Source organism: Gobius niger (assembly GCF_951799975.1).
Source record: "Gobius niger genome assembly, chromosome: 20".
Classification (NCBI taxonomy): Eukaryota; Metazoa; Chordata; class Actinopteri; order Gobiiformes; family Gobiidae; genus Gobius; species Gobius niger.
The window spans coordinates 1,766,284-1,784,049 of NC_136871.1; the positions used below are offsets into that span (position 1 = coordinate 1,766,284).

General features: G+C 43.1%; 1 protein-coding gene across 1 annotated transcript; it reads left to right on the forward strand.

Moving 5' to 3' along the window:
- Positions 1 to 5,334: 5,334 nt before the first annotated feature.
- Positions 5,335 to 11,837, forward strand: tmem74b (transmembrane protein 74B). Its single transcript, XM_079579450.1, has 3 exons — positions 5,335 to 5,570; positions 7,750 to 7,957; positions 11,276 to 11,837. The coding sequence occupies exons 1-3, from the start codon at positions 5,413 to 5,415 to the stop codon at positions 11,834 to 11,836; spliced, it is 927 nt and encodes a 308-aa protein (XP_079435576.1). The 5' UTR covers positions 5,335 to 5,412; the 3' UTR covers position 11,837.
- The last annotated feature ends 5,929 nt before the right edge of the window (positions 11,838 to 17,766 follow it).

Below are 17,766 nucleotides of genomic sequence, written 5' to 3' on the forward strand. Positions count from 1 at the left end.
TGTGAAGGAATCAACAATTGATCAGCACCACATTAAGCTTGTTTCATTTTGCTGAATATCAAAGGATAAAGTAATTGTAGATGTGAATCAAGACTTTGTAAGGATTATAACGACATCTGAACAGGCCTCTGACTCATGCTTTGCTCACACGCTACAGAACAAGAAAACCATGTGACTGAGATGAGCTGATAGACAATGGTCCACACCATAATCATTCTGAACATAACGAGATGTACAGATAATATACAAACACATAGACACAAACAGATGACTCACAGATAGGCCTCACCCTCTCTACGCAGAGAAGTGCAAGACTAGGATAAAAGGAGACTGTCAACGGAGTTCTGGACTTCACTTCTTCTCTTTCTCTGAAGTCACCAGCTGGTTATACGACTTTGTAACTGGGAACAATGGCAATAAAAGCCTTATCTTTGAGACGACTTCTATCTCCAGTGTCTGCTTTGGCTATATCCAAATAACTGTTCTCGCGTGATACAAAAGAACCAGGTCCTAACAACTTGCATGATAAGATCACACCTCACTCCTCCTCAGCCTTCTCTCAATGTTCATTTTCTCAGAACTTCCACCATTGTCAAAATCATAGATCTATTTTATGAGGCCAAGTTTACTTTACCTTCTACATACTTTCTTGTTTCGCTGAGCCTGGACCAGAACACAGAGACACAGCCCTGTCACACTAGAGCCACTGCAGAGACACTATAGAGTTAAGACTATACTTTCAGGGATCATTTCTATAGTTTGAGACTTGAGAAATGTGTTTCTAAAGTGTGTGGTCTCGCTGCCCACGATGAAGAGTTGGTGATACTCCTTCCTGAACATGAAGAAGGTGGAGACTTGGTTCATCCATGTTCTCTGCTGCTGATGACTGTTCACTGTTTCTCCTGGAGACAGTGAGGGAAGGAGTATGATCTGAGTGGTCGTTAAGAATTGTGAAAGGAAGTATGTCATAGATATAAAGAAGCTGTAGGATGGGCATCTCAACACTTTCCTGGTTTTATATCGCTGAGTTATACAGGATAAAACATTGTTGATACAAATCAAGACTGACTCCATTTGATCCTCTCCACTCGTCCTCAGCCCATCATCTCTCATCAGCCTAAATGGGCTTCTTCTCTGCAGCAGTGAGTGTCATATAAGAGATACTTTACGACAGTCGTCTCACATGCCGTAAATCTAATCTGGCTTGGTTACCGGGGTAACTCCCGCCATGACACACTGGACACCTCTTGTTGTTAATCTTGATTTGCATCAACAATGTTTTATCCTGTATAACTCAGCGATATAAAACCAGGAAAGTGTTGTGATGTTTATTTTCTTTCACAATATCTGAGTCTTCTGAGACTCAGGTCATTCTGTAGCTCTTTGAAATGTGTAATCCTGTATTACACTCTCGGTAGTGATGATATAGTTATAGCGTTGAATAGACGAGAGGGATGGAACATGTTTAAAACTGATGATTGAGCGATGAGAGGCTGAGGGGGAGGAGCAACATGTTAGTCCTTTTATATATCTGCAGTGGATGGAAGCTCTCATACAGCATAATGCCCATCATACAGCATCTTCACATTCATGACATACTTCTTTTCACAATTCTAAATGACCACTCAGATCAAACTCCTTCCCTCACTGTCTCCAGGAGAAACAGTGAACAGTCATCAGTAGCAGAGAACATGGATGAACCAAGTCTCCACCTTCTTCATGTTCAGGAAGGAGCATCACCAACTCTTCATCGTGGGCAGCGAGACCACACACTTTAGAAACACATTTCTCAAGTCTCAAACTATAGAAATGATCCCTGAAAGTATAGTCTTAACTCTATAGTGTCTCTGCAGTGGCTCTAGTGTGACAGGGCTGTGTCTCTGTGTTCTGGTCCAGGCTCAGAGAAACAAGAAAGTATGTAGAAGGTAAAGGAAAAGTGGCCTCATAAAATAAAACTTTCGACGATACAAGTTTAGTCACTGATGTTGGTGAAGTGGAAATTCTGATGAGAAAATGAAGAAGAAATTGTATGAACTGAGTTGCTCACTGTTGCAGAGAAGCTGAGGAGGAGTGGAGAGGTGTGATCTGAGAAGAGGCACAGGTTAGTCTTCATTTATAAACCGTTGACTAAATGATTTGAGTCCAAGTGAACTCAACTGGTTCAGGTTTATGTACCACAACCATCTGGTGCAGCAGGTTTATTTGAGTAATCATAGCTCGTCAGGGTTTATTCCAACTAATTCCAACAAAGTAATTAAAGAAACGCTCCGGATGTTTGTCAGCTGCAGTGACAGAGAGGGAGGGATTTCTCCAGCTATTTACATTTTCCTCGAGTCTCTAAGTCTCCAAACCGTGACCGAAAGACGTGTGATTTCTACTCAGGTCTGCATTTGATCCTCATGAGAGTTAGAAGTTTTGCTCTTTTAAAATTTTCCAGCAGGAATCCTATAAAAGGATTCCATCTTTGATTGTGCAAGAAAATAATACATTACACTTAGAAGTTAATGAGACAGTCATAGACTCAAGTCTATATCACACTACAATGATGACAAACCTTCTGTTGGTCTGTAAATGCAGTAAATTAGAATAACTGCCTTGTCTCTCTCAAAATGGCTGTAGTGAATGTCTTGAAATAGGCCTCTGTCTCTTTAGATAAGGACAACAGTGTGAAGTGTAAAGTGTGAAGTAACAAAAGGGGCAGATATTATAAGACTTGTTCTTCTCCTCTGCTCCGTTTCATTCATACTGTGTTGGCTTGGCGGTTTTATTGTGTTTGCATAAAATCCCTTTTGAAATAAATAAATGAAAAAAAATGAAAATGAGATGAGTTTTGTAGATCTTAGCTTTCAAATGAGGCGTTACACTGGTCATATCTAAATCTCCATTCATATATCTGTGTGTTTCAGCGTACGTGCACAAAGCTTTTCATAATTTTCTTGAGCCAAATAGTATTTTGTAGCTATATATTTTTGTATTGTATATTTTTTATCCAATCCTTTGGGACTTACTTTTATTTGGTTATATTCATTTTTTTCATTGCGATGTTGCACGGCTCCCGGAGGCTAGAGTCAAGGGCCCCGATGAACCAACCTATTTAGAAGCCTGCAATAAACGCTTCAATGGAATAAGTGTTTCCTTGAATAAAAGCAATAAAATTGAGTTAAGTGGTTGCATTTGCCTTTTTGCTTTCACACAACTTATTTTTCAACCTCTTCAGGGGCTGGTTTTGGTCCGGGCATTTGGACACAAGGTGACACAAGGGGGCGCCTTCCAACCTTCTCAGTGTAAATGCGAGTTGACTTTCTTCAGAGTGAGACTTTAGGTCAGACACCATGAGTGGCAGTAACATGAGGCTAAATACAGTGAGCTCTTTGTTTGCAGTAAAAAGGCTGAGGCCTCATTGCTCTTCAGTCACAGACTGAGAAGTGAAGAAGGAAGTCATGGAGCTTCTGCTTTAGACAGAACTTCAGACTTCTGCTGCAGGTAAGAGTCATATCATATTCTGAAACTCAAATATGTAGTAAAAACATAATATATGGAAAATTATTATTGCAATTACAAAAAGAAAAATATTTGAAAATCCTGTATCTAATAAAAAAAAAAAATCTTTTTAATTTACTCTCGTTCTAAAAAAAAAAAACTGGTCATTTGTATCTGCTGTAGGTCATTTTTACTGCAAACAAAGAGCTCACTGTATTTAGCCTCATGTTACTGTCACTCATGGTGTCTGACCTAAAGTCTAACTCTGAAGAAAGTCAACTCACATTTACACTGAGAAGGTTGGAAGGCGCCCCCTTGTGTCACCTTGCATCCAAATGCCCGGAACATAACAGCGGGTCAAAAAGACCCATGAAGGCGACACGAGGGTTAAATATATATATATATATTTACAGTATTAACAGATATTTTTGTATTTTATATTCAGTTTTCAATATATAAAATACAGAACCTTCTTCATCTAAATGGATCTTTTTCCTCATGTCATCAGATTTTTTTCCATTTTTTTGAGGGGGTATTCAACTAATTTTGGTAATTTTTTTGGTCATTTTTTGTCTTTTTTTGTCACATTTTCATCATTGTTTTCGTCTCAGTTCTGTCGCTATTTTCACACTTTTTTCCCAGAAGCTTTTGGATTGGGGTAAAGCCAATCTGGAGAAAATGTGCCCGGTTCAGGTGGGAGTTAAGGGGTTAAACAAATAGGAAATAAGCAAAGAAATAGCGTTTTGGGGGGCAATCTTGTCTCTCAGACAGGGGCGGGACTGGCCATGTGTCCGTTCTGGAAGAGCACAGAAGGGCCACCGGTCCCGCCTCAACCGAGCTTTACCCAAATCTAAAAGCTAAAAAGAAAAGCATCAAAATAGCGAGAAAAAGAGAAAAACACGGACAAAAAAACACAACAAAAAATGATAGAAAAAGTAATTAAAAATTCAACAAAAATGTGAAAAATACTCAACAAAAATGTGACAAAAAATCAACAAAAACTCAACAAAAATGTGACAAAAATGTGACAAAAATTCAACAAAAACTTAACAAAAATGTGACAAAAATGTGACAAAAATGTGACAAAAATGTGACAAAAATGTGACAAAAATTCAACAAAAATGTGACAAAAATGTGACAAAAATTCAACAAAAATGTGACAAAAATGTGACAAAAATGTGACAAAAATGTGACAAAAACTCAACAAAAATGTGACAAAAATGTGACAAAAACTCAACAAAAATGTGACAAAAATGTGACAAAAATGTGACAAAAATGTGACAAAAATGCAACAAAAATGTGACAAAAATGTGACAAAAATGTGACAAAAATGTGACAAAAATTCAACAAAAATGTGACAAAAATGTGACAAAAATTCAACAAAAATGTGACAAAAATGTGACAAAAATTCAACAAAAATGTGACAAAAATGTGACAAAAATGCAACAAAAATGCAACAAAAATGTGACAAAAATGTGACAAAAATGCAACAAAAATGCAACAAAAATGTGACAAAAATGTGACAATAATGCAACAAAAATGTGACAAAAATTCAACAAAAATGTGACAAAAATTCAACAAAAATTCAACAAAAATTCAACAAAAATGTGACAAAAAAGGTCAGTTTTGTGGGTCTTAGCTTTCAAAAGAGGACAGAATGCATTTGGTTTAGGCGGGGGGTAAGAGGTTAAAACATGTATTTGTGGAAGTGTCACATTTACGCTCATTTGGGCCAGACTGGTCAGAGTCCAGGGCTGTTTTTCAGTCCCAGTCCGGCCCTGACCTCAGCACCCCCCCGCCTCACCCCTCGCCAAAACATCTTCCCACGGCCCTGGTGGGGAGCGCTTATAGGGCCGGCCCTGGCCACCTTCAGTCCACTGGCACGTCCTCCGCGCTCCTCCACACCAGCGATGAAGCGCGCCGCCTCTGCGCATGCTCAGAGGTGCTCTCTCCTCTCATCAGCACCACCACAGCAGCGGCAGCGGCAGCAGCAGCAGCAGCGGCAGCCCTGCGCTCTGCTCTTCCCCGGATACACGGGTAGATGGACGGATACGTGCGTCTCCAAGGCCTGCTGTCGTTACGCGTTTCAGGTGAGAAAACAAACGCTTTGGCACCGCGTATCTTCCACCCCCCTCCCTCCCTACAGTCGGGACATGTCGCTTCCTGTCCTGTCCGCCTTGGTCTGTGTCAGAGCGGACGCGCAGCCGGTGTTTCCCGTCGGGAGAAGCCGGATCGTTGTGTCGCTAATGCGTAATTTCCACTTCAGCGTCACCGCGTCCTGCGTTTATCTGCCGTGGCGCGCGGTAATGAAAGCGTCGGGCTGGCTTATCAGTCCCGCTCAGGGCGATGCTATCTCGCGCGCGCGGAGACACGAGCACGCGCGCACACGAGCACGCGCGCGCACACGTAGGGATAGTGGACTGTGCGGGCTGCGGGCTGCTCCCAGTTTGGGGCTTTTTGGCGCATCACAAGGTCAAGGTGGACCACGTGAGGAGGGAGAGGCGAGGGGTCAGCGTGGACAGCGCGCGGGGGGGAAGTGTGTCAGTGGGTTTGTGACCGAGATAATACAGTGTCTCTATGGGGTTTATATCACACTTACAATAGTCTGTGGAGAGAACACTGTGCACCTGTTATTTTCACAAAGAACCCATGACACCAGGGGCGGACTGGCCATAAGTCCATTCTGGGAGAGCACAGAAGGGCCACCGGTCCCGCCTCAACCGAGCTTTACCCAAATCTAAAAGCTAAAAAGAAAAGCATCAAAATAGCGAGAAAAGGAGGAAAACACGGACAAAAAAACACAACAAAAAATTATAGAAAAAATTAAAAAATGTGACAAAAATGTGACAAAAATGTGACAAAAATTCAACAAAAATGTGACAAAAATGTGACAAAAATGTGACAAAAATGTGACAAAAATGTGACAAAAATTCAACAAAAATGTGACTAAAATGTGACAAAAATGTGACAAAAATTCAACAAAAATGTGACAAAAATTCAACAAAAATTCAACAAAAATGTGACAAAACTCAATAAAAATGTGACAAAAATGTAACAAAAATGTGACAAAAATGTGACAAAAATGTGACAAAAATTCAACAAAAATGTGACTAAAATGTGACAAAAATGTGACAAAAATGTGACAAAAATTCAACAAAAATGTGACTAAAATGTGACAAAAATGTGACAAAAATGTGACAAAAATTCAACAAAAATGTGACAAAACTCAATAAAAATGTGACAAAAATGTGACAAAAATGTGACAAAAATGTGACAAAAATGTGACAAAAATTCAACAAAAATGTGACAAAAATTCAACAAAAATTCAACAAAAATGTGACAAAACTCAATAAAAATGTGACAAAAATGTGACAAAAATGTGACAAAAATGTGACAAAAATTTAAAAAAAAAAGTTCAGCTTTACCCAAATCCTGTAGGCCAGTGTAACGCCTCATTTGAAAGACCTACAAAACTAAATGGATCTTTTTCCTCACGGCAGAGTTTTTTTTCATCACTTTTTTTGTCGGGCAGTCGACTCATTTTTGTCAAATTATTCGCTTTTTTTTTTGTCAAATTCTTATCACCTTTTTGTCCATTTTTTCTAAATTTTTTGTCAATTTTTTGTAAAATTTTAGTCACTTTTTCGTCAAATTATTTGCATTTTTTTGTCAAATTTTTCTCATTTTTTGGTCAAATTTTTGTCCATTTTTGTCATTTTTTTTTAATTTTTTGTCACTTCCTCGTCAATGTTTTCTCACTTTTTTCACATTTTCATCCTTGTTTTCGTCTCAGTTTTGTTGCTATTTTCTCACCTTTTTTCCAGAAGCTTTTAGATTGGGGTAAAGCTGGAGAAAATGTGCTCGGTTCAGGCGGGAGTTAAGGGGTTAATATTGCCTGCAGTTCACAAACTATCCACCAGGGGAGTGCTGCAGCGCCCTCAGCACCCTGGGTTCCCACGACCTTGGGCCTGAAGATGAATTGCACTGTTTTCACAGACCTGAGTCGACCCATGTGGACGCTCACATTTATTGAGCTGCTTCAGGCTTACAAGGAAAGTTTGTGAAAATATAAGCGTTTTGTCTTTGTGTGGATAGAGCCTAAAAGCTCTGTTGACTCTCTTCACTTCGGTCAATCATGGTTGTTCCTTGCTGTGACACATAGGGCTTGTAGAATGAAAAACATGGCTTTAGTAATGCGTTTAAGAGTTCTTCTGGTTTAGATCCAGTTTGTTGTTCCAAGATTAAAAAAATAATAATCTAACCTTGCAGTGATGCTGTGTCAGAGAGGAGCATGAACGGAGTGGAGCTGCAGGAGCTGGGCACTGTGGGCAGGGCAGCCGACAGAGGGGCCAGTCCGGGCCCCGTCCCACTGAGGAGCGGGGCCTCAGGCTTCGACAACGCCTCCTACCTGCAGGATGAAGAACCGCAGTCCAGCAGCAGCAGCGTGCCCTCAACATCTGCTGCCAGCAACGCAAAGGTAACTGTTCACTCTCAGAAGGGAATCTTATTTGTGCAGCACTTAACACATCACACAACTCCCTCCGAAGCACTTCACGCACGGAAATTGGTTTTTTCCACTCACGCTACGCTGGGCAGGAGAAAGCTGTACATGTGTTACCAAACCTGCAGTTGGAGAAGCCGTACAGAAACAGCTCTACACACGGAAACCCTCTACTGACTTCACCCACAGTGTCCTGTCCAGGTGCCCAGGCCTGTCCCTGAGTCTGACACCTCACCAGAGGCGGTGGTCGAAGCCTCTGGATGTGGTTCTGTCCTGGCTCCACACGGCCGGTCGAGGACATTATCTCTCGATGGGCAAACTGGGACGGTGTCTTTGAAATAATGTATTGTTTATTGTGGTCCGGACAGTGAATGTTGATGAAACACGGCAGATTTAGCCATTACACTCACAAACACAGAAAAGACAGTGGTTTTACTCAGCTGTTAAATATTATTATTATCTCAGTTCTTGGATCTTGGCGTTTGGTCACATTTGAGCCCCGCCCACTCTGAGTCTCTGTGATCTGATTGGCTGCAGAGTTACACTGTAGGTCAGACACTGTGAGTGACAGTAACAAGACGCTAAATACAGTGAGCTCTTTATTTTCTGTAAAAAGGCTGAGGCGTCATCGCTCTTCAATCTGTCACAAACCTGAGAAGTGAAGAAGGAAGTCATGGAGCTTCTGCTTCAGAACATTACATTTCTGCTGGTATTTGAGTAACTAATGCAAGTGTGAAAATCCATTATTTAAAATAAAAATGAAGATTTTTTTTTTTTGTCATTTGTATCTGCTGTAAAGTCATGTTTGTCCCAGTTCCTCTGAGTCGTGGTGCAGCAGGACTGATGTGGACAGATGAGGCTCATGAGGTTCATTTCTTTGACACAGTTTCTACAGTAACTATTTTCTCCAAAGTAAAAGTAGATCTACCACAGTCCTGTCCACATCTGTCATGTTCCACCAAGACCCACCACGACAGAGGAACTGGGACACACATGACTTTACATTAGATAATATTCATGGGTATTTTTTTAACCTTCATACGCATCAATCATGTTACATAAAACTGTGTCTTATTATAAATTTGATGCATTTTTCCTTTATTCACCACTCTAGCAGAGAATTTACACATGTATAAAGTTCTGTCTAAAGCAGAAGCTCCATGACTTCCTTCTTCACTTCTCAGTCTGTGACTGAAGAGCAATGAGGCCTCAGCCTTTTTACTGCAAACAAAGAGCTCACTGTATTTAGCCTCATGTTACTGTCACTCATGGTGTCTGACCTAAAGTCTCACTCTGAAGAAAGTCAACACACGTTTACACTGAGAAGGTTGGAAGGCGCCCCCTGGTGTCACCTTGCATCCAAATGCCCGGAACATGACAGCGGGTCCTATACGGGCTCAGGGATTCTAAGGAGCTACATTGAGATTTGACAGAGTGCACAAAGTGTCATTTGTAAAATAAATCTCTTCCATCTGGCATTTAAACACTGGGGATCGTGCAGTGAATGATCTGAAACCGAGCAGACCTGGCAGTGAAACCAGATTTATGAAACATTATCGCGCGCCATAAATCCATGCGAGTTTGTGTGTGGGCTTTGAAAACGTTCCACGGCCGATTCATCAACAGTGAAAAGACCAACGTACTGAACACTGGCTTCTTTTAGAGTGAATACGATGCTTTACAAAGACACAAGGACAGTGAGGTCTGACGGGTCCAAACCTGATCCATGTTTTCACTCAGATTGTGAAGTAAAAGTAAAGAGACGTGAAGGTTACGCTGTCGTCATCCTGCGGAAAGTGGAGCCGAGCGCTTTTTCAGAGGTCCCAACCCTTTCCCTCCCAAGATCTATTTCTACAATTTAATAACGGAACGACAGACAAGGCTTCTACTACTATGAGGAGAGAAAAACTACAAATTAAAGCTACCAATATATGTTAAATATGTGGAAAAAAGACACGTCAATCCCCCTCCCCAGTGGAATTAACTATCAGCATGTTTTTGGAGGTAGAGGAAACCAGAGCACTTCCTTCAGGGCTCCTCTGAAACGGTGCAGTGCCTCCTCTGTCCCCGTTTCAGAGCGTGGTGTCCCGCACTGGTCAGCTCATCCACCTCCTCCTTCCTCCTGCTCAGCTCCCTCCGCTCCACAACAGTCTTTCAACATCTTGTCCCTGTTTTGTTTCCTGTGGCGCCTCTTGTGCTGCAGGTCTCGGTGCCTCTTCAGCTCATAAGTCGGCTGTTTGTTTACTTTCAAAAACCTGGGTCCTTCATGGCTTGTACGGACTCTCTGATGTACAAAAGGATCTGGTGAAACAATAATATGAAGGTTCTGCGATGTCAAAGATGTTTTTCCATCCAGCATGTTTTCACCAAGATTGTGTATTGTTGATGGGAGAGTGTAACCACTGCACGAAACCTTCAGCATTTGTGAAAGTAGTTTTTTAATAATTAGAGAAAATTCGCATTTTTTCAAAATTGTTCAAAAATGACCATATATAGATACAGACGGCATCTCTGGAATCGCCCATATATGGTCATTTTTAAAAACAGTTAAGGGGAGACAATTTTGAAAAAATGTAAATATTCTCTACTACTTTAACAAATGCTGAATTATGAAAATAGTTTCTACTAAATAAAGATACAAAGACATAAAGAGGAGCAAAGTGGCTCAACAGCCCATAAATACATGAATAACGGAGAATGCTAACTTGATGCTACATGTTAGCATCGGGCTAATGCTAACGGTTAGCTCGCGCTAGCTTCAACTGCCGTTTTTTCACTTCTACTGAACAATCTGCTGTGAGAAAATATCCATATGGGCCTGATTTACACTTGACTTTATTTATGTGATAAATAAGTTCATATTCCACCAGAAAATGGCTAAAAAGAGGGAAAAACTGTGTTTCTCTAAAGATTCTATTTTCCCCCTCGGCGAAGCCACGCCCCCTTCTATGACGAGATGCCGTCTGTGTCTATCCTGTCAGACCTCGGAAGCTCAGCATCGAAGGGCCTGGCAGGACTTGGATGGGAGACCGTTTAGTAACACCAGGAAGCCTAGCAAATGTAGTGAGGGAGTGAGTGGGGGTCGGAGGGGCCGATGGCGCAGACTGGTTGACTCGCTTCCATCAGTCTACCACAGGGCAGCTGTGGCTACAATAGTAGCTTACCACCACCGAGTATGGAGTGAACGAATAGTGCAATGTAAAGCGTCGTTGAGTGTCCAGAAAAGCGCTGTATAAAACCAGATCATAGCAGCAAAGTTACAGTTCTCATAATACTTTCTGTATTCTCCTCCAGGCCGACCCGCAGCCCCCGGACCTGTGCTACGAGGACGACGACGGCGCCGACCCCGGCGAGTCGCACGACCTCCGCGAGTACCAGCAGCACCCGGGCGACGACCGCTCCGCCGACTACGGCTTCGTGTTCGCGCTGGTCTTCCTGGTCAGCGGCATCGTCCTGGTAGTCATCGCGTACACCATCCCGCGCGAGGCCAAGGTGGACCCGGACGCGGTGTCGGCGCGGCAGATGGAGAAGCTGGAGCTGTACTACGCCACGCTCGGCTCGCACCTGGACAAGTGCATCATCGCCGGCCTGGGCCTGCTGACGCTGGGCGGCATGTTCCTCTCCGTCCTCCTCATGGTGTCCATCTGCCGGGGCGAGATGTACCGGCGGAGGGCGGCGTTCGTGAGGCCCAAGAGGACTTACGGCTCCATAAACATGCGGATGAAACAGCTGGCCGCGGGGGAGGTCGTCGAAGGGGGGGACGGCGGGGAGCGCTTCCTGGTGGAGGCAAGGAATAACGGACAGTGCGGGACGAGCAGGGACGGCAAAACGGACGCGGGGCCGTCCACGGCTTGAGCTGAAGCGCTGGGTTTCGTCGCCGGGCGCGGGAGACAATGTTTCGGAGGAGATTCTGAAGCACATTTTTAGCGCAGTGGCCGGAGCGAGCGAGGACAATGTGGGATAGTTCCGGTGTTGTAACTAAAGACAGGTAAGCCAAGAGCCAAGAGCACACTGGAGAGATGTACAGGAAAGCAAAGAAATGATGTTGGAAGCAGTACTGTGCAAAGGTTTGGACATATATGGGCCACTCTCGAGGGTTATGCAGGGGCGGACTGGCTACATGTCCATTCTGAAAGAGCACAGAAGGGCCAATTTTCTCCTTAACCTCTCACCCCCCGCCTTAAAGTGATCGTCTGTAAGTTTGCAAAGTGAGGAGCGTGAAATTTGAAAGTAAACTCCTCCCTTCTTGGACCAGAAAGCCCTTCTCAGTTTGCAAAACGAGGAGAGCAGGAACAGAGTTTTCAAAAGTAAACCTTCAAGCCCCTCCCCCTCCCTCCTGATTGGCTGGTTCACAGGAAAAGCTCGTCTCATTGGTCGACGCGGGAGGATGCTTGACTCTGATCAGCTGCAGAGATCTGGGAAGTGTAGCCTGTGAGAACTTTAGAAAACCAGGCGGTCGATTTTGCACACAGACTATCACTTTGACTGAGCTTTACCCAAATCTAAAAGCTGAAAAGAAAAGAGTCAAAATAGCGACAAAAACTGTGATGAAAACGGAACAAAAATGTGCCGGAAGAGCAACAAAAAACACGACAAGAAAGTAACAAAAAAACATGACAAAAACGTGATGAAAACACGGCGAAAAGCCCGAAAAAAAGTAATGAAAAAGCCACAAAAAGAGTGACAAAAATGTGGCGACAACATGACAAAACGTGACAGTCACTTGCTCTCAGTCGCTCTCCAGTCGAGAAGCTTTTAGTTTTGGGTAAAGCCGAACTGGAGAGGTGGTTCGAGGTTAAAATATGTCTTTGGGAAAGTGTGCGTTTACTCTAATTTGTGCCAGAGACCAGGGCCGTTTTTCAGTTCCAGTCCGCCCCTGGGGTTATTGCATTTCATTCAGGCATGTTTGAGTAAAAGTGGAGCCGACCTCCTCTGAAAGTGCCACATGATGGTTTTAAAGTCCTCATATCAAGCCAGACTCAAATGATTTCAAAATGCAGCTTTCAACCAACTTCAAGACTCTCTTACACTGTAGCTTTCACCGCTTCCCTCCTCAGTGTGTTTAGTCGGTTCAGCTCTCGCTCCTTCTGCTGGCAGACATGGGTAGAAATAATTAAAGTGCACATGAACCCTTGCTAAAACATAGTCAACACAACGATATTTTAGACACACATATATCTAGCTTTCTCTTTTCTCTTCTTTCTCTTTCTTTTTTTTGACATTTTCCGTGAACTTTATAGTTTCACTTCCTTAGCGGACACTGACAGGAAGCGACATGGATACAGGCAAACGATTTTAAACGGTTGCCGACCATGTTATGTCAATGGGAAATGAGTCAAACTTCTATGGAACTTTACCTCTATCTAAGTCACTTTCGGTCAAATCTAAAAGCTAAAAAGAAAAGCGTCAAAATAGCGAGAAAAAGGGAAAAACACGGACAAAAAATGATGGGAAAAACGCTTAAAAAAACAACAAAAATGTGGCGACGTGACGAAAAGTTTCCGTCACTTTTGTAGCTTTCAAATGAGGCGTTGTATTGTTGATCTCCAGTCGAGAAGCTTTTAGATTTGGGTAAAGCCCAGTATAAAAAAACAACATGAATCTAAAAGGAATTCCGTGGAGTATGGGGCACCACAAGGTTCAATTTTGGGACCGTTATTATTTATTATTTATATTAACGATTTTGCTTCTGTTTCTACGACCGCCTTTCCCGCTCTTTTTGCTGATGATTACTTAGTGATGAATTACTTTTGGGATACTGAGACCTGTGTCGGGATCAGCCCCACACAACACAGGTGTGAGCACTATTTCTTCACCATATTATCAATGATCCGTAACACAAACAATTAGACCCTAGACACACAAGATGGCGCCGTATGGAACTGTGCGGGAGCGTGACGTCAATGGAAAACTATCCATATATTGTAAAATCCCCAAATATCGGGCCGATCTCTGTTGAGAACCACTGTTTTTAGGTCGTAAGGTGTGAAACGCCAATGCTACGGTGTCCAAAAGTAGAGTTTACAGAGCCACTTTTAACTTTTGCACAGTACTGTGTGTCGACGAGCACATTGTGTCTTCTATAAAGCTTTGCATTTCATCACGGGCCAAACAGCACCAGTGTAAACGTAATGTAGTGTAGTATATCAAAGCAAGTGTCAATAGAGATACAGGAGAGATTATAAAAGGGTGGTGCAAAGCCTTGGGGAATGTGATGCTTTAGCTTTTTTAGTCACCTCAACATGAGAAATCCACTTTGTTCGACTTGTCTACAGGCTTTGCTTCACCTTTGCGTGAGTTTGAAAACCAGACATTTTGTTTTTCCACTTTTGCGTTTGAAAATCCGCTCCCGGTTTGGTGGGTTTGTCTAACAGCAGCTACACTGCTCCACACCGTTGCCTTGCGTTTCTAACAGAAAACCGCTGGAGCTATAGCCTCACTTCCTCTAAATATAAAAGGTGTTTTTGTAATGTGCGAGAAAACATCAGCAGCTCCTTCTTCCAGAGGCGAAGCGCGGACCAAAATATCACGCGTTTTGGTGAGGGAAAAGTCTAAAACGGGGGTTGTACGAGAGACTGTGTGTAATTTCTTGGCGCTTTCAGGCTTTTTTTTTTTAGCGTTTAGCGAGAAAATGACATTAGCGTTTGAAACATGTAAGAAAAAACACTCAAGTAAAAGTTTTTCAGGTCTGATTTCTGTGCGACAAACCTCCATTCATCCTCTGAGGCTGTTCGAATAAAGTTAAAAACAAGTGTGTGCGCAGACTTTAAAAACACAGAGGAAGCCACATCATGACATCACAAGGAGGAACCATGTGTTTTTGAGCTCATGTGAAGGAAACAAAACACAGCGTCGTTTTATTCAGGAGTTTCATTTTCCCCCCACTAATCCAGAAATAGGCCATCAGCAATTTGAAACGACTGATTTGAACCAGAGACCTCTTAATGTTTGCTTACTTTATGCATTTCGGGATCATTTATTCATCTCTTCACCCCGACATAACCGAGCACATTTTCTCCAGTTCGGCATGAGCCAAATTGAAAATCTTCAAAACAGCGGCTAAAACGAGACACGGATGAAAACGCAACCACAAAAAAACAAAGAAAAAGCTTCAGAAAAGTTACAAAACACGACAAAAAAGGCGACAAAAAAAGAGATGAAAGTTATAAAACGCAACAAAATGTGACAACGAAAAAGCGTCAAAAACACGACAATGCAAGGAAAAAAATCTTGGTTTTGTGGGACTTCAAATGAGGCGTTGCACTCCAGTCCAGACACTTTTAGATTTGGGTATTGCCGAACTAGAGAAAATGTGCAGAGTTCAGGCAGGGGTTAGGAGGTTAAGTTCTCGTGCTGGTTCTGGGCCAGTTCCAGTTTCAGAACCGGTTCTTTCGTTTTCCACTGAAAAAACACTGGCTCTTGGTTCCAAAATCTGGTGCCGGTCGGGAACCAGTTAAAAGCTGGACCAAGAAACGAGCACCAGTGATGTCAGCGGCTGGGGGCGTGGCTCTCTCCTCCAACAAACAATCAATATTAGTTAGTTTGTGCTTAGAACTTCCTGGAGAAACCAGAACAGTCTGTGGAGGAAACTGTTGTTTTGCTTTATGCTCTTCAGCTAAAACAAGAGTTAGAAAGAAGAAATCACAATGTTACCGGCTGCTGTGACAGGAAAATTAACTTATTTTTCTGTATTTTATAACCAGAAGTGGCTGTAGTAAGATGTTACTCCATTTTTGATGTTGACTTCCCAAAGCGTTGCTATGACAATAGGCACAGCTCTCATTTTGGTGGAAAACCAAGTCAGTCTGGAACCAACCCGGCACCAGAACCAGCTCTGAACCAACACCTTGGTGGAAAAGCCCTAACATAGGAGTCGTCCACCCTAGATCGTCTGCACTCTGTAGTTGAAAATCCAAAAAGGCTTCGTCAGCAACACTAACATCCTGCACTTCGACTACAGAGTACAGACGATGATTCAAGAACCTTCAGCATGGTTTAGACGAGGTTCACAGTCAGTTTAGCCATAGCTCAGTCCAATCTTCTCACTTTTTTTGTCGCAGTTTGTCCTGATGCCTCCAGGCTTTGTGTTCCATGGAAGGGGAAACACTTTACAAAGTCGTACTTGATGTTTCCGTCCAAGGAGCTGCTTTTGTTCTCGCCGCCGCCGCCTGTAACTAACGCTCATGTGTGTTATATGTACCAGTGGAATCATCTCGACTATCTGCCTTAACGATACACACAGGCACTGTATAATCCCTCCTATGTATGTATGTAAAAGGTTTGTGTGTAAAAACAGCCACAGCTAACAGTATGTAGCCAAGATAATGCAACACAAGTCTGTGCCTCTCAATGGACAGGACGTTCTCAACACTTACAGAGTCGTTTGTGGAAATTTGTGCAACTTTTTCATTCCATTTCAGACGGTTTACTGTAAATGTAACGACCAGTGTGGAGTTCATGAGGACCAGCAAGCTCACAAACCAAAAATAGTGAAACTTACGGGACTTTCAGGTTCTTCGAAAGATATTCTATCAGTGGGTTTTCAGACTTCAGATTGGGTGGATGGTTGGACGATGTGAGTTCGCACACTTTAACTTCGCTCATGAAGCTGCTACACACTCACAAAGGAAATATACCGTATTCATTCGCTTTTTCACAAGCTTTCTTTTCCTGTCCATTTGTCCCCTGTGGAGTTTGAGTGGGGAGGAGTTATTGCTATTGACAGTGTTTTCAGTGCAGATCAATCCTTCAAGAGTTAAAGGGATATTTCAGGATGTTTGACATAGGGCCTCATTTCCTAGTTATCCAGAGTGTTGCTGATTTCTGGATTTTTTGTAATTCATGCAGTTCTGTTTGGAGAGTTTCGTGGCGCTAGGCTAGTGCATGGCTAGCGCATGTCTATGGTATCAGCTAGCCTGTATTAAAAACAGTGTGACCCACAGAGCACCTGAGGCAGATCACTGATAACACCAGACTAACCATATAAATGTCTGTGTCCATAGAATCATTTAAAAGACCTTGGGCCCGATCTTGTGCATCAAAACGGAGACGATAGCGTGACATTTTGCGCTAAAACGGAGACGATAGCGTGACATTTTGCGCTCAGTCGGAGCGCACTTTGTGATCTTGCCACTCCAGACTTAGCGCATTTACGTGGGTGGAGACGCACACATTTTCCTCCAACCAGATCGACTCGGCCTCCAGGAGAGTGGTTGTGGGCGAGAGGGGGGTGAACATGTGCTTTTGTTTTGCTTCGCGTTCACGCCGAGCGCGGCCGATCCGCGCCACAGCGGACGCTGTAGCTCTTTTTCTTTCGAGACGTGAACATGGTTTAGCTCACGATGGGGTAAATAAAGTTTTTAGTTTGACCTGTGAGAGCCTAAGGCTTAAGAAAGAACGCAAGACAGCGCAATGTAAACGAGGACGTGAATGTCAGCCGTGTTTCCATCAGTGCAGTCGCCTCCTCTTGGGACGCCCCCTCACAGGTGGAGGCGAATGGCACATATAGCGCCGCCACTCGGAAAATATTTCGCCAAGAGCCTGCGCCGCCCCGTGCGCCGCCACAAGATCTGGCCCCTTATATTTGAGCAACATCAGCTTCGTGGTTGTATAAGCTACGCGGCGGCGGAGTGATCTGCTGGAAAATAGTCCCTCAAAATGCGATCATTCATGTGATGCCAGGGGCGGACTGGCCATATGTCCATTCTGGAAGAGCACAGAAGGGCCACCGGCTCTAGGGCCACCGGTCCCGCCTCAACCGAGCTTTACCCAAATCTAAAAGCTAA

Coding starts and splice junctions, on each gene's coding strand:
- tmem74b (XM_079579450.1), top strand. CDS start 5,413: ATGCTCAGAGGTGCTCTCTCCTCTCATCAGCACCACCACAGCAGCGGC. Junction 5,571..7,749: donor GCTGTCGTTACGCGTTTCAG/GTGAGAAAACAA, acceptor CTAACCTTGCAG/TGATGCTGTGTCAGAGAGGA. Junction 7,958..11,275: donor CTGCTGCCAGCAACGCAAAG/GTAACTGTTCAC, acceptor ATTCTCCTCCAG/GCCGACCCGCAGCCCCCGGA.